Here is a 26,818-nt window from a genome sequence, read left to right as displayed (position 1 = left end):
CTTTCCTTTCTGCGAAAGAATCTGTTACCTCATCAAAATTCGTCAAATGTTTTGCTACATGAAAAATCGAAATGTCGTCTAATACTCAAAAAGCTTTTAATACAAATAGTACCAAAGACTGGTGTGGTTTCTCGATCTCATTACGTCTATTGTCACTGTTTGCAGGACGAAAGAAAATAGGCCTTTCTAATATTGCAGCAACTGTAACACACACCAAAAAAGCGAGATTGTTTTGGTAATAACGGTCATTTTTATAATACGGCAGAATATAACTCGCCAAGTACCAATATGAAATGCCTGTTTGGCCTACTACAAGCAAAAGGCTTTGTGTTAGGAAATAGTTTCATGTTTCATTCATAAGCTCCAGTTTCTTAAGCATCAGCTCGAAAAGTAGAAAAGTAGTAGTACGAAATTTTTGTATAAATTTGGAACCGCCCCGTTTCTTCTCCTTCCTCGTTCTAACAAAATCTTCTCATCCCTAATTCTGTAACTATTCCTATCATTGTCAAAGCTCATTCTCCAGTTAACTCTACTAACTCTGCCAGAATCACCGGTTTAGTAATTATCCAGCGATTATTCTCCGGTTAGGCGTTATTACGTGTTCGTACAACGCGTTTTCCGCGCTACTCCCAGAATGGAACTTAAGCGGCTGCTAACCAGGAAATGTACAACTTGCCCTCTCTAGTGTAGCGACCTGGTCAAAAACTTTCTGTCAAACTTTCATTTTCTTTGATACAGCGACAAGATAATACATTAATATTTCGTATCTGGATAATACGTTAATATTTCGTATCTGTTATTCCTGTTGGTCGTTCATTACCACTCTGGTAGTCTGAATCTATGGACGTAGCTATTCGCTCATCATCTGCATACCAGTCAGTCACACACACATACTACATTCACCCGTGCGGCTTTACTCCACTCAGCTCGTGTAGCCCCGTCCCCTTTTGTCTGCAGGAAAGTTTATTTCCAAATGCGACGAGGATTCCCCTGGCAGGTACATCACGTACACTAGGCACGCATTCAAAAATCAACTTACGATTCATTCAGAAATCAACTTAGAATGTGATCCAAAATGTTCAAAAATCAACAGCTATGAGCTTCAAACTCTTTTGAATAATCGAAAGACCAATGTGCGCTGGATGCTAGGTGCTTTGTGAAACAAGGTTATTTTTCCTCAACAATACGAATTTCCCCCCCCCCCCCCCTCGCCACAGAAATTGGCGCCCGGTTCAGATACTCTGGTTTGCTGCGTGCAGAACCAACAGCGACATTTGTTTCCAGAAGCGGGAGAAGGTACTACTCAGAAGCGACTCAACTGCGCATGCGCGTGATTCCGCTCGTAACTGCTTAAATGAATCTAATGTAAACAGTTGTGACTTAACGCTCATCGGAGGTAATTTGTTGTTACGAAGCATTGCATAGTCTTCCTACAGCCTTTCTCACATTTTGCTGTTGGCAGACGCTTGTATGAGCACTGCGTTTTTTTGTTTATATATGAACCATTTCCTTTGGAATTTAAATTTCATTCCCTCGTTCATATTTTGTTGCTGCAGCATTATTCTGCAGTAGCGGGATACAGTAATGTCCTTTGTTAGAGTATCGGTTATTACCAGTCAAAATGACAAAAAATTAACTGAAAACAAAAGCAATGAAAAACTCCCGGGATTCTAGAAAATTCCCGTTTTTCCCAGTTTTCTTGCGGATGAAAAAATTCCTGGGTCTTTCCGGGATCTTCCGGGCCGTATACACCATGTAATAGTCTCTGGTTAGGAATGGTATCAAAACCCTTCTGGAAATCTAGCAATATGGAATCGATCTTAGATCCCTTGTCGACAGCACTCATTACTTCATGGGCATAAATAGCTAGCTGTGTTGCACAAGAACGATATTTTCTGAATCCGTGTTGGTTATCTATCAATAAGTCATTTTCTTCAAGGTGAGTCATAATGTTCGAGTACAGTATATGCTCCAAAATCCTACAGCAAATTGAGGTCAGTAATATGCTTCTGTAATTCAATAGGTTACTCCTATTTCCTTTCTTGAGTATTGGTGTGACCTGTGCTACTTTCCAGTCTTTAGGAACAGACCTTTCGTCAAGTGAACGGTTGAATACGATTGCTAAGAAAGGCACTATTGTGTCTGCATACTCTGAAAGGAACCTGATTCGTATTCCATCTGGACGAGAAGACTTGCCTTTCTTAAGTGATTTGAGTTGTTTCACAACACCTAAAATATATAATTTTTCGTGAAGGAATTAAGGAAAACTGTATTTAGTAACTCCGGTTTAGTGGCACCATCATCATTGAGGAAACTGCTGTTGGATATATATAAAACTGAAGTATAAAATGGTCGATACTTGATACTGAAATCCACAGGCTATGAAGTCATCTTGCAAATGTATCAGTTCACTGTGAGATGTCAATATATTTTTTAGTAGGACCAACTATCTTTGCCCACGTCAGTTGCTCATTTCTGAAACTAGAAGTTAACTATGCCATGGAATTATGCAAAACTTCTCCTCGGTGAACCAAACCCACTACTCATGACACCTTGTGACCTCCATCATCCATCAGTTTTTTTACAAGTGACGATCCATACAGTGCTGTACGCATCTCCCCTCAGCCACACCAACTGCATTTCTCACTTCTCGAGAGCAGATACCTCAACCATTAGACCAGCTGATGCGTTTGCTGGTGTAGATGGAATTACCATTGTGGATGATGTTTTTTACCCATGATTTGCTAACACTACCACCAGAGGTTCTCATGTACATCCTCTGCAGTAGGGTAACATCCACGGATTCGATTTCCCTTTTGATACTCTTCCCACAAGTCCCCCGGGATAAACTCTAGTGGAAGTGTCGATGAGACACTGAGTCAGAAGTGGAGGTGTACTCAGGCAGCCTACTGGTCAAGGAGACTGCCTGCAATAAGTGGCAAATCTGGGTTCCTGTTCCAGTGCGGCACAGATTTCCAATAGTCACTACAGATGTAACTCACTAGGGAACCATTTAAGGAATATTCGAATAACATTTTAAGACATACCCAAAACAAGCTGTATCCTCATACTGGTACTAAATATTAACTTTGTAATTATTACTTTTATTTCTGTTTACCTTTCTTTCGTCATTTCTTCCTGAGTGTCTTCAATAACTTATATCTACAACCATTCACATAAGTTTTGTTGAGTGGAATTCTGTGAAACATCCCGTTTTCATACCCATTTAATTCAGAATCAATTTGTAAGACACACAATCATCACTAAAAACAAAATCTAGATTCAACACATCAATATACACTCCTGGAAATGGAAAAAAGAACACATTGACACCGGTGTGTCAGACCCACCATACTTGCTCCGGACACTGCGAGAGGGCTGTACAAGCAATGATCACACGCACGGCACAGCGGACACACCAGGAACCGCGGTGTTGGCCGTCGAATGGCGCTAGCTGCGCAGCATTTGTGCACCGCCGCCGTCAGTGTCAGCCAGTTTGCCGTGGCATACGGAGCTCCATCGCAGTCTTTAACACTGGTAGCATGCCGCGACAGCGTGGACGTGAACCGTATGTGCAGTTGACGGACTTTGAGCGAGGGCGTATAGTGGGCATGCGGGAGGCCGGGTGGACGTACTGCCGAATTGCTCAACACGTGGGGCGTGAGGTCTCCACAGTACATCGATGTCGCCAGTGGTCGGCGGAAGGTGCACGTGCCGGTCGACCTGGGACCGGACCGCAGCGACGCACGGATGCACGCCAAGACCGTAGGATCCTACGCAGTGCCGTAGGGGACCGCGCCGCCACTTCCCAGCAAATTGGGGACACTGTTGATCCTGGGGTATCGGCGAGGACCATTCGCAACCGTCTCCATGAAGCTGGGCTACGGTCCCGCACACCGTTAGGCAGTCTTCCGCTCACGCCCCAACATCGTGCAGCCCGCCTCCAGTGGTGTCGCGACAGGCGTGAATGGAGGGACGAATGGAGACGTGTCGTCTTCAGCGATGAGAGTCGCTTCTGCCTTGGTGCCAATGATGGTCGTATGCGTGTTTGGCGCCGTGCAGGTGAGCGCCACAATCAGGACTGCATACGACCGAGGCACACAGGGCCAACACCCGGCATCATGGTGTGGGGAGCGATCTCCTACACTGGCCGTACACCACTGGTGATCGTCGAGGGGACACTGAATAGTGCACGGTACATCCAAACCGTCATCGAACCCATCGTTCTACCATTGCTAGACCGGCAAGGGAACGTGCTGTTCCAACAGGACAATGCACGTCCGCATGTATCCCGTGCCACCCAACGTGCTCTAGAAGGTGTAAGTCAACTACCCTGGCCAACAAGATCTCCGGATCTGTCCCCCATTGAGCATGTTTGGGACTGGATGAAGCGTCGTCTCACGCGGTCTGCACGTCCAGCACGAACGCTGGTCCAACTGAGGCGCCAGGTGGAAATGGCATGGCAAGCCGTTCCACAGGACTACATCCAGCATCTCTACGATCGTCTCCATGGGAGAATAGCAGCCTGCATTGCTGCGAAAGGTGGATATAAACTGTACTAGTGCCGACATTGTGGATGCTCTGTTGCCTGTGTCTATGTGCCTGTGGTTCTGTCAGTGTGATCATGTGATGTATCTGACCCCAGGAATGTGTCAATAAAGTTTCCCCTTCCTGGGACAATGAATTCACGGTGTTCTTATTTCAATTTCCAGGAGTGTATAAAGAATCTTTGGAAATGGGTATGATTTGTATGTGTCAACTTCCTACGTAACTAAAGTTGAGTGACTCTGAACTGAACTTAATTCTCACGGCAAATACAGAGAGCGAGAAATCTTCGGCACATGTGCTCAATCTTCAAAATATCGTAGCCAAAAAAGTGAGAAATAAGTAATGTTTAATGGCAACTGTAACCTCTATCCAAAAACTGAAGGAATCTGTTTTTTATTTTATTTACTATATCGGCTGGTTAATGCCAAAATAAGCAGTACTCTGAGGGTAAGACTTGGGCACGTGTGGCAACACAACTCACCGGAAGCGAGAGACGGCTGCGTCATCAGGTGGAGGGGTGTGTCGGGCAGACGTGGGAGGCGCAGCTGCAGCAGGAGTCCGGCTGTGGCCGCTGTGGTGTTGACGGTCAGAGTTGGGGGTGGACCCGCCCCCTGTGGCGGTCGGCGAGCTGCACAGAGAAACACTGTGTGGGTGGGCGTGTTCACACAGGGGCTCACTGCAGGCGGTACAGTTGAGGGACTGTCCACCGGGCAACAGAACACTCAGTGCCAACAACACCCGCCTGTCACTTAACGTGACTGTACCACCAATTAACTGGTCTTTTTCTGCACTACTTCTGCTATATACCCCAATGGCGTAGCTTAAGATGCAAAACAACAAATTGTTCACAATGAAGCACAAACCAAATTCCAAACATAAGGGCCAACAATTTTGCTGCCCTGACAAAACAACTTTTAGACAGAATTTAGAAGCAGTTAAAGTCAACTGGCTGCTACTTTTGGTTGTGAGGTAATTTGAAAACTGATATATGGATGCTGAATTATATCACTGGAGGAAGAGAGAGAGAGAGAGAGAGAGAGAGAGAGAGAGAAACTGATAAGTTGGGGTATCAACTTACTGTTGAAACTATACGGTCATGGATATGCAGGCACTCTGATGTGAAGCCCGAGGGAATGAAGAAGATGGACAAGAATTACAAGAGCTATGCTATAAAAGTTATCAAGAGTATATTCAAAATTTGCATTTCAGTAAAGCAAATAGAACTGTATATATGCATGTAATGTCTCCACAATTCGATTCATTGAAAAGACAGCAGTGGTGATGTGTTTCATAAACAACAATTTTCGTGTTGAGCAGTTTGCAGTAGAGGCCACCATTAAAAGAAAAAAATGGATTACGCAGTGTATGCAATTTTATCTGATGGACGACGTTTACAACTTGCGAAGTAACCCGTAGTCTATTGAATATGGATTTTTTTTTTATTTAAAAAGAAACAAAATAGACTTGTATGGAGCATATGTATCCGAGAGACAGAGGCAACAAATGATAGCCGGATGAAAACGTCATATCAATACTGACGTTGTGGGAGATATGTCGTACACCTGTAGGTGGACAGCGAATATAATCTGCTGTATGCCCGTAGCAGGGAACCTGATAGGAATCCCTGGACAACCTCTGGTAACGCCACAAGGAACTTCAAGAAAGACAGGGGGGCAGAGATTTCCTGTCTGTTTTGTTAAAGGGAATGCACGGAAAATATTCAGGGCGATAGCTGAACAGAGACGAGAAGGAAATGTGATTGTAAGGCACTGCATTGAGTGTGACAATGTTACTGTGCTGGCTGGAGTATTCTCTTCTTGTTTGCCCCCAGTGTGCATGAGTAGCCCCGGTGCTCATAGCTCCTGCTTTACTGGATATCTCAGGGAGTCATACCCTGCTCTTTGGGGCCAGTCACCTAGGGGTAGCGTCTTTTTTAGTAATCAGGAAAATCCTCAGTCCCAGGTTTGAACCTCACCATCACTTGAATTTTGAATAAGAATCATCAGCATCGGTGTCTGAAGACTTCCAGCGTAAGGTGTTACCCTCTTTCAGCCAACAGCCTTTCCAAAGAGGGCGGAGGGGCCGACAGAGGTTCAGGGCACTCTCTTTCCCTTGAGGTCTGAAACTGCTCCTAAATGAGGAAGAATTGGCAATGATCAACAATGTGAGGATACAGAAGGCAATGTAAACCACTGCATAAAGATACATAACGTGCATCAACACGACATGTGGTATGTGATTCAATAAGAGCCATAACGGTCTCTCCATTGGCAAAAGACTAGTCCCCCATTCAAACTCCAGGCGAGGTGGCCCAAGAGGGAGGTGACCACGAGAAAAAGGTTGAGTAACCAACGAAAGGATACCATTCTATGATTCGGGAGCTGGAAAGTGAGGAGTTCGAATGTGGTTGGGAGCCAGAAAATAAGAAACGGATTTCTGGTCACATGAGAATAGGGTAGTAGCAACAGCAGTAGGATTCAGTATCAATAGAAAGGCAGGGCAGAAAGTGAGTATAGATATGTTCTCGTGAGAATCAAAAGCAAACGAACAACATGCATAGTTCAGGTATACATGATGACGTCGCAAGTTGAAGGTGGAGAGAGAGAAAAAGTGAGGATATTGAACAGGTAATTCAGTACTATGTAATAGTCATGGAGGGACTGAAACACGATCGTAGGGAAAGGAGTAGAAGAAAGGGTTACACGAGAATATGTACTTGATAATAGGAATAGGAGAGAAGAAAGGCTAGTTAAGTTCTATAGTAAATTTATCGTAGTAATAGCTGGTATAGTCTGTTCAAAAATCACTAGACGAGGAGGTATACTTGGAAAAGGACAGAAATATGGGAGGTTTAAAGTCACACAATATTATTGTCAGGCAAACATTTTGAAATCAGATACTGGACTGTAAAGCATACCCAGGAGTAGATATAGAGTCATAACAATTTAGCAGTGATTAAGAGTAGGCTCAATTTTACGAGACTCGTCAGTAGCAATCTATGTACAAAGAAGTGGAATACAGTAGTACTAAGGAAAGAAGAGATGAGATTTATGTTCTCTGAGGCTACAGATACTGCAATAATAAGCAGCCCAATAGGTAGTTCAGTTGAAGAGGAATAGATATCTTTAACAACGACATTAACAGAAGTTGGAAAGAAAAACGTAGGTACAAAGAAGCTAACTGCGAAGAAACCATGGAAAACATAAGAAATCCTTCAGTTGATCAATCGAAGATATAAGTTCAAAAATATTCAGGAAAATTCAGTAATAGAGAAATATGTCACTTAAGGATGAAATGAATAGGAAGTGCAGAGAAGCTAAGGTGAATTGGCTGAACGAAAAATGTGAAGAAATCAAAGAAGAAATGACGCAGCATATAGAAAAGTCAAAGCAGTCTTCCACGGAATTAGAGGCAAGCGTCGTAACATTAAGAGCACAATGGGAATTCGAGTGTTAAATACAGAGGCGAGATCGGATAGTTGGAAAGAGATCACTGAAGGCCTCTCTGACTGGAGCAACTTGTCCGATGGCGTGACAGAAGAACAAGCAGGAGTCGGTATGGAAACTATTGGTGATTAGAATCAGAATTTAAAAGTGCTTTGGAAAATTTAAGATCAAAGAAGGCATAAGGTATAGACAACATTCAATCAGAAGTTCTAAAATCATTGGGGGAGGTGGCAAAAGGTCTATTCTCACTGGTGTGTAGAATGTATGAGTCTGGCAATATACAATCTGACTTTGAGAGAAATACAATCATCACGATTTGGGAGACTGCAAGAGCAGAGAAGCGTGAGAATTATCGCACAATCAGCTTAACAACTCAAGCATCCCAGTTGCTAAGAAGGATAATACACAGGAGAATGGAAAAGAAAACTGAAGTTGCGTAACGTTCATAGGATTTGTGGTCCTGGCGAAAGCGTTCGGCAATATCAAATGTTACAAGATGTTTGGAATTCTGAGAAAAATACGGGTAAGCCATAGGAGAAGTCGAGTAATTTGCAATATGTACAAGACGCAAGAAGGTAAAATAACAGTGGAAGACCAAGAGCGAAGTATTCGGGTTAAAAAGGGTGTCAGACAGATGTAATCTTTCGCCTCTACTGCTCAATCTATATACCGAAGAAGCGATGACAGAAATAATGGAAAGATTGAAGAGTGGAATTAAATATCAGGGTGAAATGATGTAAGATTTGCTGATGACTGATTCCCTCAGTGACAGTGAAGAAGAATTACAGGGTTTGCTGAATGGAATGAACAGTCTAATGAGTACAGAATATGGAATCAGAGTAAATCAGAGAAAGGCGAAATTGATAAGAAGCAGAAGTGAAAACAGTGAGAGCATCGTGACTGATGATCAGTAAGTAGATCAAGTTAAGGTGTTACGCAACGTAGGCAGCAAAGTAACCCATGACGAACAAAGCAAGGACGACGTCAAATTCACAGTAGCACTGCCAAAAAGGGAATTGTGCTTACCTGGCTTCTGCTGGTGGCTCACTGAGTAGACGGATGACTTCGTTGACTTCTTGCGGGTACTCGAGCAGAGCGTCCGCCCAGCCCCGCGTGGCCATCACCTGCAGGTGGTCCTTTATGAAGGCGACGGCAGCCCTCGTGGCGTCCGGGCACGAGTGCCTCACTGCCCTGACGGCCGTCGCCGCTGCGGTCTCGACGGCCAACTGCGAGATCAGCTGCCGCTCGCAGGCAACCTTCAGGGCCGACAAGCCGTACTTCTCGGCCGCCGAGAGCAGCTGGAGGGCCGTGTCGGGCAGCTGGGGGACCTGCAGGGTATACGTGTAGGCCACCAGGAGCCTCAGCACCGGGCCCTCCACGTCGTCGATGCTCACCTGGCCGCAGCTGGCCTCCAGCACGTCGTGCGCTAACATCGCTGCGAACACGGGGCTCGCGGCTGCCAACACGGCCCTGTGAGCCGCCACCCTCGTCTCGCCCGCCACCAGCGTCACCAGGGCGCCTTCACCTGCGTCTAGCAGGGCGGCCAGGGCCTCGGTTGTGTTGTTCTGAACCTCCGTAACTGCCGACATGGTGGGTGGTCCTGAAACACAGTGCCACTGAGCAGCCCTCGCACTGCACCCTCAACACTTGTACGAGGTGCATGCAGACCTGTATGAAACAGCAGCTGTGAAAGTGTTGTCCACCCTGAATCAATTGGAACGTCACCAGTTTCCTTAAAATGACAGGGGTCTGTTCTGCTTCGTGATCACCTAAGGTTTGTAACTACCAGCGCGGTACTACGATTGACTGCTTTCACCTTCTAAAAATGTCATCGTTCTCAGTCAAAAGATGGTTTATTGATGTCATAGCAAAATAATGGGAAAGCAACAAACTTCTTTCAGCACTAAAGTTACAGGACTTATATTTAAATCCTAGCTCGTGGCACCGCTGAGAACTATTTTCTTCCTCCTTATCTCAGGTTCCTCAGATCCGTGACACCTGATCAGAAGCGGGGTACATGTAATGCAGAAATCAGTTTCCTCGGTGAATGTCTCAGGGTAGGCACGATTAAACTTGACCAGCCATGGTGGCCGAGCGGTTCTACTCGCTTCAATCCGGAACCGTGCGCCTGCTACGGTCGCAGATTAGAATCCTGCCTCGGGCATCGAAGTGTGTGATGTCCTTAGGTTAGGTTTAAGTAGTTCTAGGTTCTATTCGACTGATGACCTCTGATGTTAAGTCCCATGGTCCTCAGAGCCATTTGAACCGTTTTGAACCACTGTAAGAGTCTAAATTCATTGGTATCTTTAACTCTCCTTTGAACAGATCGATATCTGCATCTTCTTTCTTCAGAAAAAGATGCAGCGGCCACCTCCGTCGTAAAAAATGCTGCATAATACAATCATAAATCCTGTCGCCATTTTATCCGAATGTTGCAAGCTATGGTGTACCCAGGTATTTCCAGGTTGAGCAGTTTAGGAATGAAACTCGTTGCCTCCATTTCCAGAACGTGTGTTGTGGAACTTCCGCACAAATATATATTTGTACCTCCTTTTGCCGTGGACGTGTTTGTATAGCATCTTTGGCCCACAGAACGTTCGGATACTTATTACACGACAGATACGTCATGGCTAAACCAAAGTAAGCTCTATCACAGCTCCGACATCACTCTTGACTCTGCTGGTCGTATGAGGGGGCAAACGATGGAGTCAGTGAAATAGTTCGACACCCTACAGTGTAAACTGGTTTCCTAAATTCAGACAAGTGGGTATCGCGAGAACGGCGTCCACTTTTTTCGAAACGTGCTGAATCAGCACCTCCATTCCACCAGCGTAAGAGGTCTGCCGGATCGTTATGGTGCTAGCAGAGCGCCTAAGAATTCGTCCCAAGGCTTCTGTCGCGCCCGCTCGACGTGGATCGAGACGCCGAGGCAGTGCTGTACAGAGCGTAGCGCCGGAGGTCAGCGCAGGGTCGCAGGCCAACACGTACACTGCAGGCTTCTGGAAGCCACCCAACGAACCGAAGTCTTCCTTTCCCATCCCTCGTCAGTTAATTGTACATTTGCTTCCGTTTTATATCGCTATGTCGTTTTTTCGCCTCCCCATACAAAGTATGCACTCAATGTTATAGGCTCAAAACTTTGAACACTGGCGTTGTAATCGCATAATGAACGACTTTTTATTGTTGTTTAAAGGTATTGTTACCGTATTTTCCTACACCCAAGTGGTGCTGCATGTCAATAAACGAAGTGGTAAAAGCTTTAAAGCCGTTCACATTTCCATACAGTCTTCGAGCATCGACATGTTCCTCGTCTAAGAAACAGACATTGTCTTATAAATCTTTAATGTATCCTGAGATCAGTGGTGTAGTATTCTACTTTATTCTGACACTCGCAATGCGACTGTAGTTTACACTGAGCTTTCGCAGATTCTTTGACTCAAACGGTTTTCTAGGTAATCACAAACTTGCCAAGATACTGAGCGGGATCGTGTCTGAATTTAGACAGAGAGCCATGGTCCCGATCACCTTCAGCATATTTTGGAGACACAATCTTCGTGCGTGTCTGCGCCATGTAACCGACAGAGAAACGTGTGTGAAAGTAGTGGACTGGATATGCAGGGCGCGGCGGTGAGACACTCTGGACTCACATTCGGGAGGACAGTGGTTCGACCACACACCGTACAGTGGTCTGCAGCAGGTCTTCAGACAGAGGGTGAATCAGTGGATGTGGCTGCTTGTCATTTGTGTCTTCTGCACCGGTTTTCTGTTTGCTGTCCACCCACACAGGCTTTTCTTCATAGAGTCTCTCTCAATAGGAGTGCCGTGATGGTGCCCTAGGAGAGGCATGACCTTTAAGGCAGCCCTACCGGTCTTCATTACCGGATGTTCCACAAATTGCAACAGGTATTTAGATGTCTGTGTGTTGTTTCCCAGGAAAACCATGAGGAAGTGGTCTCATTTTGTCCATCATTAAAGTTGTTTACAAGCTTTCTAATGAGTACGACGTGCATTAAACTACTTTTCAATAGTTATATGATTTCCAATGGTGATGATGTTTTCTTCTTCAGTGCAAATTCCGTGTGTGGGTCACAAGTCAGAAACGATTTCACAGTGCCATCAATTTGGAATCATTACAGTCGTCTCATCAGTATTAATTGCAGACTTCTTTTTCCTTTTTCCATCCAAATTCGAAATTGATCAGCAACAGCACTCGACGCCCTCTCGAAGGTTTTTTATTAATGAGAAAACATTTGGCTGAGCTTTTGGTATTAAGGTATCAATTTCTTCCACCCCTCAGAGGTGTTTTCGATGTGATGGGGCCTTCCACTGTAATTCTACATATCTGATGGCATCTGGTCTTTATCAACCAACTAGTCCAGAAATAGTCCAATGATCGACGAAACTAGTTTTTCAGACAGTATTTTCTGAATAGACAGCCAACCATGATCCAATATTTCTAAGACAATATATCGTAATCCGGATAGATTGTTAGATAACAATGTCTTTCTCAGTTTGTCTTAAGAGGGGACTTCTTTCCACGTTGTTGATTAAAATTAAAATTGCAACTCGTAATATCTGGTTCAGGAAATAAATTTCCAGCTGATTGGAATGGACATTAGCAACTTCCAGAGTCATTATGAGAGAATAAGGTTCGATCCGAGCACATTATTTTCATTTGTTAAGTAATAATAAATATTAGGACATACTATATAGTCTCATAGTGAGGTGCATTTTGACTCTTGTCATGTACGCAATTGTCTTTCATGATTCAAACCAACTGTTAGCAGTGGTTAAATTGTGCTCTGTGCAAAATTCTGCCAGGCAGCTTCCCCTTTCATTCCCTTACTTCAGTTCTTTTCTCCTCCAACTTTTCTTCCACTTCGTATTCCGACTATCTATTTCGAGTGCCCCATCACAATCAAGTTTTGATCTCGCTTAACGATCTGACCAATTTCTTTTCTCTCAAAAAGCATTTCCTTAATCTCTTCGGCCATTTTCGTAACTAGTTTACGTGCAAGCCAGTACTTCTGTAACTGGTTTGGCTGTGTGTCTGTCCTGGCTGTGGTAACGACTTCACTGTGCAATTGATAGCAGCTCAGATATCAATTAGATGTTAGTGTTTTCGGCCCAGAACGATATTAAACAAATTTCCAGTGACCTCGGGGAGAAATCTAAGGAAGAGCTATTCTCAAACACGCATTTCTTGGCACCAGATGCTGAGAAGAAGACAGGCATTGTGAAGAATCTAGCCACATCAAGACCAAGAACCCAGATTAAAGTACATAAGCACAATCATCGTCCAACTGAGCTACTTATAAATTTACGGGGGCATTCGATCCGCAACGCTACACTTTTTTCTCGGCCACTTTCTGTTGGAAAAATGCGAAATTTGTGAGACATCGTGGAATATTCCCACTTCAGCCCCTACAGCTTCATGGAATTCCAACAGCTGACAGCACCATATGTAGCCTCCAAAATGGCGTCCGTAAAGGAGGTGCGACCCAAGCAGAGAGCTGTCACTGAGTTTCTTTCGGATGAAAACCAGAGCATCGCAGATCTTCATATCCGCTTGCAGAATGTCTCAGGAGATTTGGCAGTGAACAGAAGCATCGTGAGTCTTAGTGCGAGGTGTCTGTCATCGTCAGAAGAGCTTACTGGTGATGAACGCCTGGCCTAGCAGCGCCATCGTCGCAGCAAGGTTGTGCATATCTGGCCGACCGCCCACGTGTCGGTCAGCTGCAGACGGCTGTGACTCCTGCGATGTGGGGACGTGCTCTCACTCAAGGTGACCGGTGGATCACTCAGAGCTGAACAACCCGCATCTCGCACCTTCCGACTTCCGTCTGTCTGGTCCAACGAAGGATGCACTCCACGGCAAGCAGTACACGGATGACGGCCGGTCACTGATGCAGCAAGACGTGAGTGGCTGATCAACTGTTTGCTCACTCTGTCAGTTTTATCAGTTGAACGAAACAACCAGATGAAACTGGCCATGTCAGCTATATGAACACTTTTTCAACCACTCTATGGGTTTGCAATGAAGCTAATTATTACGAATTGCCATCTTACATCGAAAGCGTAGCTTACCGCGGAGCTGGGAGGAGAGCAGAACTTTGGTTCTCACGCTGGCACAGCTGATTTCAAGTGAATAACTTCAGTACTTTCGGAGATATAAATTTTTACCTAAGGCACGACTGATGGATTCATCTATAGCATCAATTGAAACTACAACCAGAAGTACAGGTCCATAAGATCTAATTGTCTGGAATTTTCTTTCATTTCATTACCACAGATTTCTGACTAAATAAAAAGTACTTCGGAAAATTATTATTTCATCGTGTTTTGGTTATTTAAGTGTTTTGCAGGGTCTTAGGACATTCGTTGAAATTTTATGGAAATTAAGTAAATGTATGTGTGAGAACGTTTCTTGAATAATAGTGGAATTTGTGGCGTATGCCCGACTTGATTTGGTTTTGTAAAAGGCAGCCAGAAGGGGAGTTGAGTATTAAATTTGTAAGTAATTTATGTTGCGTAATGGAATCTAATTTTGTGTTCATTAAATTTTTATTTAGCTTCGGAATTACGTGATTTCTCGTCTAAATTACCTGCAGTAATCTGATTGGCTGACATTGAAAATACCTGAAGTATACAAGTGCTCGAAATGATCTGATTGGCTGTTTAACATATTAGCCAATAGGAATTAAGCATATCTCGTGCGTACGAGTATGGCTTTGTGCCTCCGATCTAGGAGTCGATTAAGTCGTTCGGGAACCATCTTGTGGTAAACGCCTATGTTAAATCGCGCTGATCAAATTTATTCCAAAATAAAAAAATTGCGCGTTTTATTGCTTCTCTTGCCGTTGACAAAGAGCGGCTACAGTACTGAATATTTTGTGAGAGCTTGAGATTTGTGAGTGATTTATTTTAGGAGATATTTGCAGGTGAACATTTTATTTCGTACACAAACACTGCGCGGCGTGTTTCGAGCAGATTACGAGACATTATATGCATTATAGGAATGTTTCTATACTGAGTCTGGGTTAGTGATTTCACTGACATGTTTTCAAGGTTTATTGGAATGCCGCAATTGTTACATCAGCCCAAAAAATTTGCCATTCTGCGTGCTTTTCGAGGAGCTGAGTACTGCACTGAGTGCAGGTTATTTCTGGAGGAGACAATATTCCATAAAAACACATTTAGAAAGTCTGTAGAACCAACGTCAAATCCTGACTGTGCGAATACATCACAACTCCATTCGTATTGCTCTCGCACAGATCACGAAGACAAGTTTAGACTGATTACTGCACACACACACACACACACACACACACACACACACACACAGAGGCACTTTAATGATTCTTCACACACCCCTGAACGTGAATGGACCACGAGAAACTCTTACTAAGTGATACGACGGATGTACCCACTGCCATGCACTTCAGTCGTTTCAAGGGTGTAGATAAGTGAGGCTCAGTTTGGGAGGAGGAAGAATCACACTTCATCTCTTAAGGGACTGTAGCTGATTGGTTCCTCCAGTAAACATAAGGGCCTTGCTGCTCTCGCACATAAACAACTCGGGTAATACATAACGAGTCCGTAATTATGAGCAATACATCATCCATCCGCGGTAACTATAGACTTTGCATTACTGTACTGAAACTTCCTGCAGAGCTGAAAGGAACATTTAGAACTTAACGGTCGTTAAATACTGGAAGAAACCCATAGTGTGTGGCTTATTCAGTCCTTATTACGACCATGTGCTCCCTCTGAACGTCGTCACCAGCGCACACAAATGCAACTGTGAGGCTACATAAATGGACGGCTGTGTGTCTATCAAACGTCAGTTTTCGTCATTTGGTTTGTTTATTTTTTTTCGCTGTATGCAGACATCGTGAAGTGATTAATGGGCAGAACCGCTCACAACAGTCAGTTCTCATACTGACACATACGATGCATTTCATTATGCACTTAGTCGGGGATCTGCGATTGTGCAACACTATTGCATTGTAGGTAACATATGAGAGACTTCGCCCGGCTAAAAACCAGGACGGCCTTCCTGCTGAAAAAGACACACGCGAGATTCTCCTGTCCTCCGGCAAAGTGGCTCTGCTTCCCCACTCTAACCACCAACCTCCGAAAACCATGCAGTCCTTAAAGGACTGCTTAAAACCTGTTCGTGTCTCAAAGTCAGAACCCATATCAGTGAAGAGACGTCGAATGACTAAGCAGTTGAGTGGAAAAAGCTAGTCAAGAGGTATCGAATACATTTACCAAATCACCCACCAAATGTCTGAAGTACGGCAAGCTGCAATCATTCTGGAGTGTTATACATGTGAGAAACAGATTTCCTCTGGAAAAAATTAACAGCAGCTACTGCACCTTACGGACACATTTTCTTCTGCGAACTTCCAGCATGTTGCAGTACCTTAGGGCAACAACTACTATTCATCAGTAGCATAAAAAACCAGTCCAAGTTTCAAATTTTTACTTTTTATTCATTCGATGACCACTTTCGGGCCGACACCCATTTTGAAATCATCGTAACATTATCGGAAATGGGATTTCCGAACGTTTCAAAAACGTTCGACGAACATTGACATGTTCGTAAATGCTATGATTTGAAAATGGGTCTCGGCTCGAAATTAGTCATCAAATAAATAAAAAGTAAAAATTTGGTACTCTGACTGGTTTACCATTCTACTAACTGTTTTTTTGCCACAGACTTTTTGGTCGTAAGTTTCTCTGCATAATAAATGCCTCTGAAAAACCTACACGAGGCAAAATTCTAACTCCAATAAAAGTCAAAGGGAAGAATCGTTAATCTCACGAAATAATCTTTTTTCAACTGCCGATGTCAGTTATTTAAAGTGGACACACACACACACACACACACACACACACCAAAAGTAGTCTTGCCTCACCTGGGTTCCGCGAGTTCTGGAACCTGTACAGAAAAATGGTATAGACAGCAACGTGAACATCATTTCCATCCTTTTTATTGCTCATTAAAGCCACACATTGGATGTTGTACCACGACACAGCGAGATCTTCAGAGGTGGTGGTCCAGATTGTAGTACCTCCAATACCCAGTAGGACGTCTTCTTGCATTGATGCATGCCTGTATTCGTCGTAGCATACCATCCACAAGTTCATCAAGGCACTGTTGGCCCAGATTGTCCCACTCCTCTATGGAGATTCGGCGTAGCTCCGTCAGAGTGGTTGGGGGGTCACGTCGTCCATAAACAGCCCTTTTCAATCTCTCCCAAACATGTTTGGTAGGGTTCATGTCTGGAGAACGTGCTCGCCACTAGTCGAGCGATGTCGTAATCCTGATGGAAGTCATTCACAATATCTGCACGATGGGGGCGCGAATAGTCGTCCATCAAGACGAATGCCTCGCCAATATGCTACCGATATGGTTGCACTATCGGTCGGAGGATGGCAGTCACGTATCGTACAGCCGTTACAGCGCCTTCCGTGACCACCAGCGGCGTACGTCGTTCAGACTGACCGGGTTGTCTTCAAACACGTCTCAGGCGACAGTCTGGTTGAAGGCATATGCGACACTCGTCGGTGAAGAGAACGTGATGCCAATCCTGAGTGGTCCATTTGGCATGTTGTTGGGCCGATATGTTCCACGCTGCACGGTCTCGTGGTTGCCAAGATAGACCTCGGCATGGACGTCGGGAGTGAAGTTGCGCATCATGCAGTCTATTGCGCACAGTGAGTCGTAACACGACGTCCTGTGGCTGCACGAAAAGCGTTGTTCAATATGGTGGCGTTGCTGTCAAGAGTTATTGCGACGCATAATCCGTAGGCAGCGGTCACCCACTGCGGGCTGAGCGAGGCACGTCATCGACAGTTCCTGTCTCTCTGTATCTCCTCCATGTCCGAACAACATCGCTTTGGTTCACTCCGAGATGCCTGGACACTTCCCTTGTTGAGAGCCCTTCCTGGCACAAAGGGACAATACGGACGCGATCGAACCGCGGTATTTACCGTCTAGGCATGGCTGAACTACATAGAACACGAGCCGTGTACCTCCTTCGAGGTGGAATGGCTGGAACTTATCGGCTGTCGGACCCGCTCCGTCTAATAGGCGCTGCCCATGCATCGTTGTTTACGTTTTTGGGTGGGTTTGGTGACGTCTCTGAACAGTTAAAGGGACTGTGTGTGATACAATATCCACACTCATCGTCTATCTTTAGTTCTGGGAACTAGGCTGATACAAACTTTTGGTTTGTGTGTGTGTGTGTGTGTGTGTGTGTGTGTTTGTAGGGGTTTTTGTAGTTACACACACTGCACGAGAGGGCTCCCATGAAAAGTGAGCCATGGTAGGGCAATGAAAATGTTTAAACGTTTGTGAGGTTGTGAGGACATGGGGAAGAGTAACAGTAAACAAACCATTAAAAATCTCATTTTAATTTCCACATGAGAGGGTAAACGTTGTTAATTGCGTTCAGTGTTTACATTCCACGTTACGAACTTCCGTCAGTGTGAAGACCATCTGCATCCACGACAGCCTGGAACCGCCCTAGAGGTACCATTCCACGGCTGTTCACGGCGCTTCGCGAACGGCGGGCCGTGGGGTGTCCGGCTGCCGCGACACAGCTCGTGCACTGCGTGGGAGTCGCACATCGCGGCCAGCATTCTCAGCCACGGCAGCAGCAGCTTCTTCAACAGTCTGGGGCGCAATCGGCTGTCGGCCTTTCTCAGGAGCAGTTCCCAAGTCGCCATTACTGGAACCACTTTGGCCAACAACGATGCGGAGAGAAGACCTCTCTGTGTTCCGTTAATGCTTCGATACTCGCGAAGAGGAGCACCACTACTGCTGAAGCATCGAGAAAACATCTTCCCGTGCTCACCTTGTGCAGATCCATGTTTAATTCACTATGGGGAACGGATCGGGATAGAGATGAGATATGGCAAGGTGTTTTAGATTGAAGTTGTAGGTGCCAAAAAGGGTCGACCATTGCTACTAATTGACACAACCTTGAACGTGATTTTGAAGGTGATTTGGAGGTCACAGTGGTTTAGAATGGGAAGCCAAGTTTTTCATTCAAAATTTAAAGGAGCAACAAATTCCAGGAATGAAATGGCACATAATTCAAGGTCGTGGCTAGGTTCAATGAAGATAAAATAATCATGTTTTTCGTTCTAGTATGGATTAATTCACAATACGGAAGATGCAGCAAAATTCAATGTTAGATACAAACTGGAAGGCGCATAAAGAATCATGTAGCATTGCCTATAATGAAGGTATTAAACATAATTATAGATCATTCTCAAGTTGTGTTTTGTTTCATGGAAATTCCAATTAGTGACGTTGGATATTGAAAATCCAGAAGAGATTTGGCCTTTATGTTTCAGTTAACGTGTTTATTGGAAATAATAAACGTATCATCAAGTATAAATGTGATTTGGACGTTTGGGAGACAGAACATGTATAAATAAACCTGAGATCACTGGTTTGCAAGTCGCTGAGCGAGTCCCTCGCCTGTCTTCCCTCAACACACCTCTTCTGATTTGTATCTAACATTGTAATCTGCTGTATCCCTCCTATATTCAGAGTTAATCCATGCTAGATCTGAAGACGTATTTGCTTGTTCGACCTGCACTGAACCTTGCCATGACCAATAATTTATTTTCCACGTAAAACGTTTCTAATCTTAACTCCAATATTAGGATTTCATTTTAAAAAATCACTTTAACCACCAAATGACGTTCAAAGTTACGGCCATTAGTAGCAATGCGTGGCCCCCTTTGACACATATAACTTCTATCTAAAACACCTAGCTATATCTAGTCTATCCCGAGTTCTCCCCCCCCCCCCCCCCGCCCATGAACCATTGACCTTGTTTTTTTTTTGTTTTGGTCTTTTTTTTTGTTTTAGGGCGCAAAACTTCTATGGTCATTAGCGCCCAGCCCGTGACTTAAGACAGTAAAAAACCGAAATTGAAAATCAGCAGCAATGGGAACAAAGTCATAAAATTGGAGAAACTAAAAGCAGAAGGAATGCTTAAAAATACACTACAGAAAGGGGTTGGTTGTCCCCAAAAAAAGCTTCAAATGACTGACGTCATTTCACTTTCACTAATAAACTGGAGAACGCGGTCGGCTGAGCGCGTGCCATCTGCTAAAATTGACGATAGATCAGGCGATAGCTGTAGACGGGAGCGTAACGGATTAAAATAGGGGCATTCAATTAAAAGGTGTCTTACCGTCCACAGCTGAGAGCAGTGGGGACAGAGTGGGGGAGGATCGCCGCTTAAAAGATGTCGATGGCTAAAAAGACAGTGCCCTATCCGGAGTCTAGCTAAAATTACCTCCTCCCGACGACGCGTTCGGGAGGAAGAGGTCCTAGCGCAAGGAAGGGCTTTCACTTCCCGCAATTTATTACGGGGAAGTGTTGACCAATGCGCATGCCATAAATGAGCAACGTTGCGACATAAACCGCTCCGTAGATCGGTGAGGGAAGCGACTGAATAGCTGGCCGAGGAAGAGAGACTGCAGCCTTGGCCGCTATATCGGCCGCCTCATTCCCACAGATACCAGCGTGTCCCGGGAGCCAGAGGAACGCCACCGAGACGCCCCCCAGGTGGAGCAAGCGCAGACAGTCCTGAATCCGGTGGACCAGAGGGTGCACAGGGTAAAGAGCTTGGAGACTGAGGAGAGAGCTGAGAGAATCTGAGCAGATTACGTACTGTATCCGCTGATGGCGGCGGATGTAGTGGACAGCCTGGAGAACAGCGTAAAGCTCCGCAGTATAAACCGAACACTGGTCGGGAAGCCGAAAGCGATTTGGGGTGTCGCCAACAATATAGGCACTCCCTACACCTAACGATGTTTTCGAGCCGTCGGTGTAAATAAATGTGGCGTCCGTCATTTGTGCACATAGAGCAGCAAAAGCCCGATGATAAACAAGTGTAGGGGTACCATCCTTGGGAAATTGACAAAGGTCACGGAGCAGACAGATCCGGGGACGGAGCCAAGGCGGTGCTGTACCCCAAGTTGTCAAGAAGGTTTTAGGAAAGCGGAAGGAAAGAGAATGGAGCAGTTGACGGAAGCGGACTCCCGGGGGTAGTAGGGAGGAGGAGCGGCCTGCATACCCTACATCAAAGGAAGCGTCGAAAAAAAGGTCATGGGCTGGATTAGCAGGCATGGAAGACAGATGGCTAGCATAACGACTAAGAAGGACTGCTCGCTGATTGGACAGCGGAGGTTCAGCAGTCTCAGCATAAAGGCTTTCCACAGGGCTAGTGTAAAAAGCTCCAGACACTAAACGTAATCCACGGTGGTGGATAGAGTCGAGACGCCGAAGAATAGACGGCCGAGCAGAGGAGTAGACTATGCTTCCATAATCCAATTTCGAGCGCACTAAGGCGCGATAGAGGCGGAGAAGGACCACTCGGTCCGCTCCCCAGGAGGTACCATTCAGGACACGGAGGGTGTTAAGCGATCGCAGACAGCGAACCGAAAGATAGGAAACGTGGGAGGACCAGCACAGTTTTCTGTCAAACATAAGACCCAAGAATTTAGCGACGTCTGAAAACGGAAGGTTGACAGGACCTAGATGTAAGGAGGGCGGAAGAAACTCCTTACGTCGCCAAAAATTGACACAAACGGTCTTACTGGGTGAGAAACGGAAGCCGGTTTCGATGCTCCACGAGCGGAGGCGATCGAGACATCCTTGAAGACGTCGTTCAAGAAGGCTGGTCCGTTGAGAGCTGTAGTAGATCGCAGAATCGTCCACAAAGAGGGAGCCCGAGACATCAGGAAGGAGACAATCCATAATTGGATTTATGGCGATGGCAAACAGTACAACACTCAGCACGGAGCCCTGGGGTACCCCGTTTTCTTGGGAGAAAGTACGGGAGAGAGTAGTGTTCACCCGCACCCTAAAAGTGCGCTCTGCCATAAATTCTCGAAGAAAAAGGGGCAGCCGGCCTCGAAAGCCCCAAGAGAACAGTGTGCGGAGGATGCCTGTCCTCCAACAGGTATCGTATGCTCTCTCCAGATCAAAAAATATTGCTACCGTTTGGCGTTTCCGGAGAAAATTGTTCATGATATAAGTGGAGAGAGCAACAAGATGGTCAACTGCAGAACGATGCTTCCGGAATCCGCATTGGGCTGGTGTTAAAAGACTGCGGAATTCCAGCCACCAAGTTAAACGGTAATTCACCATACGCTCCAAAACCTTACAGACACTACTCGTGAGAGAAATGGGGCGATAGCTAGAGGGGAGATGTTTGTCCTTTCCAGGTTTCGGAACGGGAACGACAATAGTTTCCCGCCACCGTCTCGGAAAGGTACTGTCGGTCCAAATTCGATTATAAAGGCGAAGGAGGTAACGCAGACTATGGGTTGATAAATGCAGCAACATTTGGACATGGATACCATCCGGTCCTGGGGCGGAGGAGCGAGAAGAAGAGAGTGCATGTTGGAGTTCCCGCATGGAGAAAACAGTATTGTAGCTTTCGTGATTTTGAGAGGAGAAAGCAAGATGTCGCACTTCCGCTGCACGTTTCTTCGGGAGAAACGCTGGCGGGTAATTTGAAGAGCTCGAAATCTCAGCAAAGTGCTGACCCAATGAATTAGAAATTGCGACGGGGTCCACTAAGGTATCATGCGCGACAGTGAGCCCAGAGACCGGGGAGAAACTAGGCGCGCCGGAGAACCGTCGAAGCCGACTCCAAACTTCCGAGGAGGGAGTGAAGGTGTTAAATGAGCTAATAAAGAATTTCCAGCTTGTCTTCTTGCTATCGCGGATGACGCGACGGCATCGCGCACGGAGCTGCTTATAGCGGATACAGGTGGCCAAAGTAGGATGGTGACGGAAAATGCGAAGAGCACGTCGCCACTCACGTATTGCGTCACGGCATGCCCCGTTCCACCAAGGAACTGGGGGGCGCCGGGGCAATTCGGAGGTGCGTGGTATTGAACTTTCCGCAGCTGTAAGAATAACGTCGGTAATATGTGTGACCTCATCATCGACGCTGGGAAAGCGACGGTCATCGAATGTCGCTAGAGACGAAAAAAGTGTCCAATCGGCTTGGGCAAACTTCCAGCGTCGCGAGCGCATATATGGCAGTTGAGGCTGCAGTCTAAGGACACATGGAAAGTGGTCACTCGAGTGTGTATCATCAAGGGCGAACCATTCGAAGCGCCGAGCTAGCGGAACAGTACCGACCGCAAGGTCCAAATGAGATAAATTTGTCGTGGAGGCAGACAAAAATGTGGGGACCCCAGTGTTGAGGCAAACTAGATCCGCTTGGTGGAAGACGTCTAGCAATAGAGAGCCACGTGGACAAGGATGTGGAGATCCCCAAAGCGGGTGGTGGGCATTGAAGTCCCCAACCAGCAAATAGGGGGGTGGAAGCTGACCAAGAAGATGAAGGAGATCAGCTCATGCCATTGGTGTGGATGATGAAATGTATAGAGTACAAAGAGAGAACGTGTATCCAGAAAGGGAAAGACGGACGGCGACAGCTTGGAAGGAACTGTTTAAGGGGATTGGGTGATAATGGAGAGTATCATGGAGAAGAATCATGAGTCCTCCATGGGCTGGAGTGCCTTCAACAGAGGGGAGGTCATATCGGACGGACTGAAAATGAGGGAGAACAAAGCGGTCATGGGGATGCAGCTTTGTTTCCTGAAGACAGAAGATGACCGGCGAGTAGGATCGTAAGAGGACCGACAATTCATCCCGATTGGCTCGAATGCCGCGGATATTCCAGTGGATAATGGACATAGGGTGAACAGAAAATGGAGGAATGTGACCATGGGTGCTGTCAACTCAACGACTGCTCAGAGCTTGCGACCGACAGCATGGAATGGCATTCAGCCGAAGGCAGAAGATCCTGATCCATAGGTTGGTCAGGAGCAGCCCCTGCCACCAGCGATCGGCCGGTTGACCGGCCGCCAGCAGTGCGCCTCGGCGACACAGAAGACGGCCGAGGGCGATTTCCGCCAGGTGGTGCTGTAGATGGGACACGCCTTGGCGGAGAAGGAGAGGAACTGGGTTTCTTTGTAGCCTTCTTGGAAGTATGATGTTTAGATGAAGGAGGAACCGATGGTTGTGAAGTTGCGGTACATAAAAACTCTTCACGAGTATGCTCTTTTTTCGAAGACTTGGCGTCTGACTTTTGGGCTCGAGATTTAGCAGAACCCGACGAAGGGTGAGCCATAGAGTGGGCAGGCGAAAGTGGTGAGGTTGAACGGGCGATCTTTGCGCTGGCCGATCTGATGACCGTGGTACTAAAGGTGAGGTCGCAAGTCTGCGTGGCCGCCTCCTTTGTTGGCCGAGGAGAAGCAAGGACAGTGCTGTATTTTCCTGTCTGAGGCACGGTGGGCTGTCGACTGGCGAATAATTTGCGAGCAGCAAAGGTCGACACCTTTTCCTTCACTCTTATTTCCTGGATGAGCTTTTCGTTCTTAAAAACGGGGCAATCTCGAGAGGAAGCAGGGTGGTCACCCATACAGTTGATGCAGCGAGGGGATGGAGGTGGACAAGCACCCTCATGGGCATCCTTGCCACATGTAACACATTTGGCCGGATTGGAACAGGACTGGCTGGTGTGATTGAACCGCTGACATCGATAGCAACGCGTAGGGTTTGGGACGTAAGGGCGAACGGAAATTATCTCATAGCCTGCTTTGATTTTCGATGGGAGTTGAACTTTGTCAAATGTCAAGAAGACAGTGCGGGTTGGAATGATGTTCGTGTCAACCCTTTTCATAACTCTATGAACAGCCGTTACGCCCTGGTCAGACAGGTAGTGCTGAATTTCTTCGTCAGACAATCCATCGAGGGAGCGTGTATAAATGACTCCACGCGAGGAATTTAAGGTACGGTGCGGTTCCACCCGGACAGGGAAGGTGTGGAGCAGAGAAGTACGCAGCAATTTTTGTGCCTGGAGGGCACTGTGTGTTTCTAACAACAGGGTGCCATTCCGTAATCGGGAACAAGACTTTACAGGACCTGCAATTGCGTCGACACCTTTCTGAATAATGAAAGGGTTGACCGTGGAGAAGTCGTGACCTTCGTCAGACCGAGAAACAACAAGGAACTGTGGCAACGATAGAAGAACCGTCTGTGGCTGAGACTCAGTTAACTTACGTTTGTGAGCAGACATAGTGGAAGGTGAGGAAACCATTGCGGAAGAATCCCCCATGATTACCGGCGTCTCCGACGGCGCGCTCGTTCCTTATGGGGACCCTCTCAGAGGGCACTCCCGCCTTAGGTGATTGTTCACACCTCAGGTCACACCTCCCGACAAACGGACGGAGGGACCAATCGGCACTTTCGGAAGGTATCAGCTCGGGTAATCACCCCTCCCTGGGCCTGGCCGTTACCAGGGGGTACGTACATGTCCTACCTGTCTACCCGGGGCGGGGAATTACGCGTTACCCCGTCACCGGCTACGCATGGAAGTGCGTGGGTCGGCCTTCAGACACGCACAGGGAGGAAAAAGGAGAAAGGGAAAGGAAAGAAGAGGGGGTCTCAAACGCCGCAGCGGAGAAAAGGGCAAAGAGAAGAGGGAAGGAAAAGAGAAGGACAGAGGAAGGACAAGGACTTGAGAGTGTAGAAAGCAAGAAATTTGGAACAGTTTCGAGCGTCCGTCTCCGGACGTAGGCACAAACCATACTCCCAGAGGGGGAGAAAGGAAAGGAAAGAGCCAGAGGTGAGGGGGGGGGGGGTGGGCGAAGATGGGGGACGGGGAAGGATACGGAAAGGGAAGGTATGCAGCCCGGAAAGGAAGGAGGGCCACATTAGCTCGGGGTCCCGTGCTCGCTACGCACGTGTCCACAAAAGAGTTGTGGACCCCCTGGGGGGGAACCATTGACCTTGCCGTTGGTGAGGAGGCTTGCGTACACCTCAGCGATACAGATAGCCGTACCGTAGGTGCAACCACAATGGAGGGGTATCTGTTGAGAGGCCAGACAAACGTGTGGTTCCTGAAGAGGGGCAGCAGCCTTTGGTAGTTGCAGGGGCAACAGTCTGGATGATTGACTGATCTGGCCTTCTGACGCTAACCAAAACGGCCTTGATGTTGTGGTACTGTGAACGGCTGAAAGCAAGGGAAACAACAGCTGTAATTTGTCCCGAGGGCATGCAGCTATACTGTATGGGTAAATGATGGCGTCCTCTTGGGTAAAATATTCCGGAGGTACAATAGTCCCCCATTCGGATCTCCGGGTGGGGACGACTCGAGAGGACGGCGTTATCAGGAGAAAGAAAACTGGCGTTCTACGGATTGCAGCGTGGAATGTCAAGATCCCTTAATCGGGCAGGTGGGTGAGAAAACTTAAAAAGGGAAATGGATACGTTAAAGATAGATATAGTGGGAATCCGTGAAGTTCGGTGGCAGGAGGAACAAGACTTTTGGTCAGGTGAATACTGGGTTATAAATACAAAATCAAATAGGGGTAATGCAGGAGTAGGTTTAATCATGAATAAAAAAAGGAGTGTTTGTAGGACACTACAAACAGCATAGTGAACGCATTATTGTGGCCAAGATAGACACGAAGTCCATGCCTACTACAGTAGTACAAGTTTATATGCCAACTAGCTCTGCACATGATGACGAAATTGATCAATTGTATGATGAGATCAAAGAAATTATTCAGCTAGTGAAGGGAGATGAAAATTTAATAGTCATGGGTGACTGGAATTCGAGAGTAGGAAAAGAGAGAGAAGGAAACATAGCAGGTGAATATGGATTGGGGGTAAGAAATGAAAGAGGAATCCGTCTGGTAGAATTTTGCACAGAGCGCAACTTAAACATAGCTAACACTTGGTTCAGGAATCATGAAAGAAC

At 46.3% G+C, this 26,818-nt stretch overlaps 1 protein-coding gene across 3 annotated transcripts in view; it reads right to left on the bottom strand.

Moving 5' to 3' along the window:
* LOC126213138 (speckle-type POZ protein-like) overlaps positions 1-26,818 on the bottom strand; it is a 114,876-nt gene that overhangs the window by 22,958 nt on the left and 65,100 nt on the right. For all 3 annotated transcript variants that reach the window (XM_049940757.1, XM_049940758.1, XM_049940756.1), the window contains exons 2-3: positions 9,021-9,594; positions 5,030-5,176 (exon numbers count right to left, since the gene is read on the bottom strand). In XM_049940757.1, coding sequence (XP_049796714.1) covers positions 5,030-5,176; positions 9,021-9,583 — 710 coding nt within the window. In that variant the 5' untranslated portion in view covers positions 9,584-9,594. The remainder of the gene's footprint in view (positions 1-5,029; positions 5,177-9,020; positions 9,595-26,818) is intronic.

The sequence above is a fragment of the Schistocerca nitens genome, chromosome 11 (genome assembly GCF_023898315.1).
Source record: "Schistocerca nitens isolate TAMUIC-IGC-003100 chromosome 11, iqSchNite1.1, whole genome shotgun sequence".
In the NCBI taxonomy this organism is placed as follows: Eukaryota; Metazoa; Arthropoda; class Insecta; order Orthoptera; family Acrididae; genus Schistocerca; species Schistocerca nitens.
Note: the sequence above shows the minus strand (reverse complement) of the source record. Positions and strands in the feature narration are given on the sequence as shown.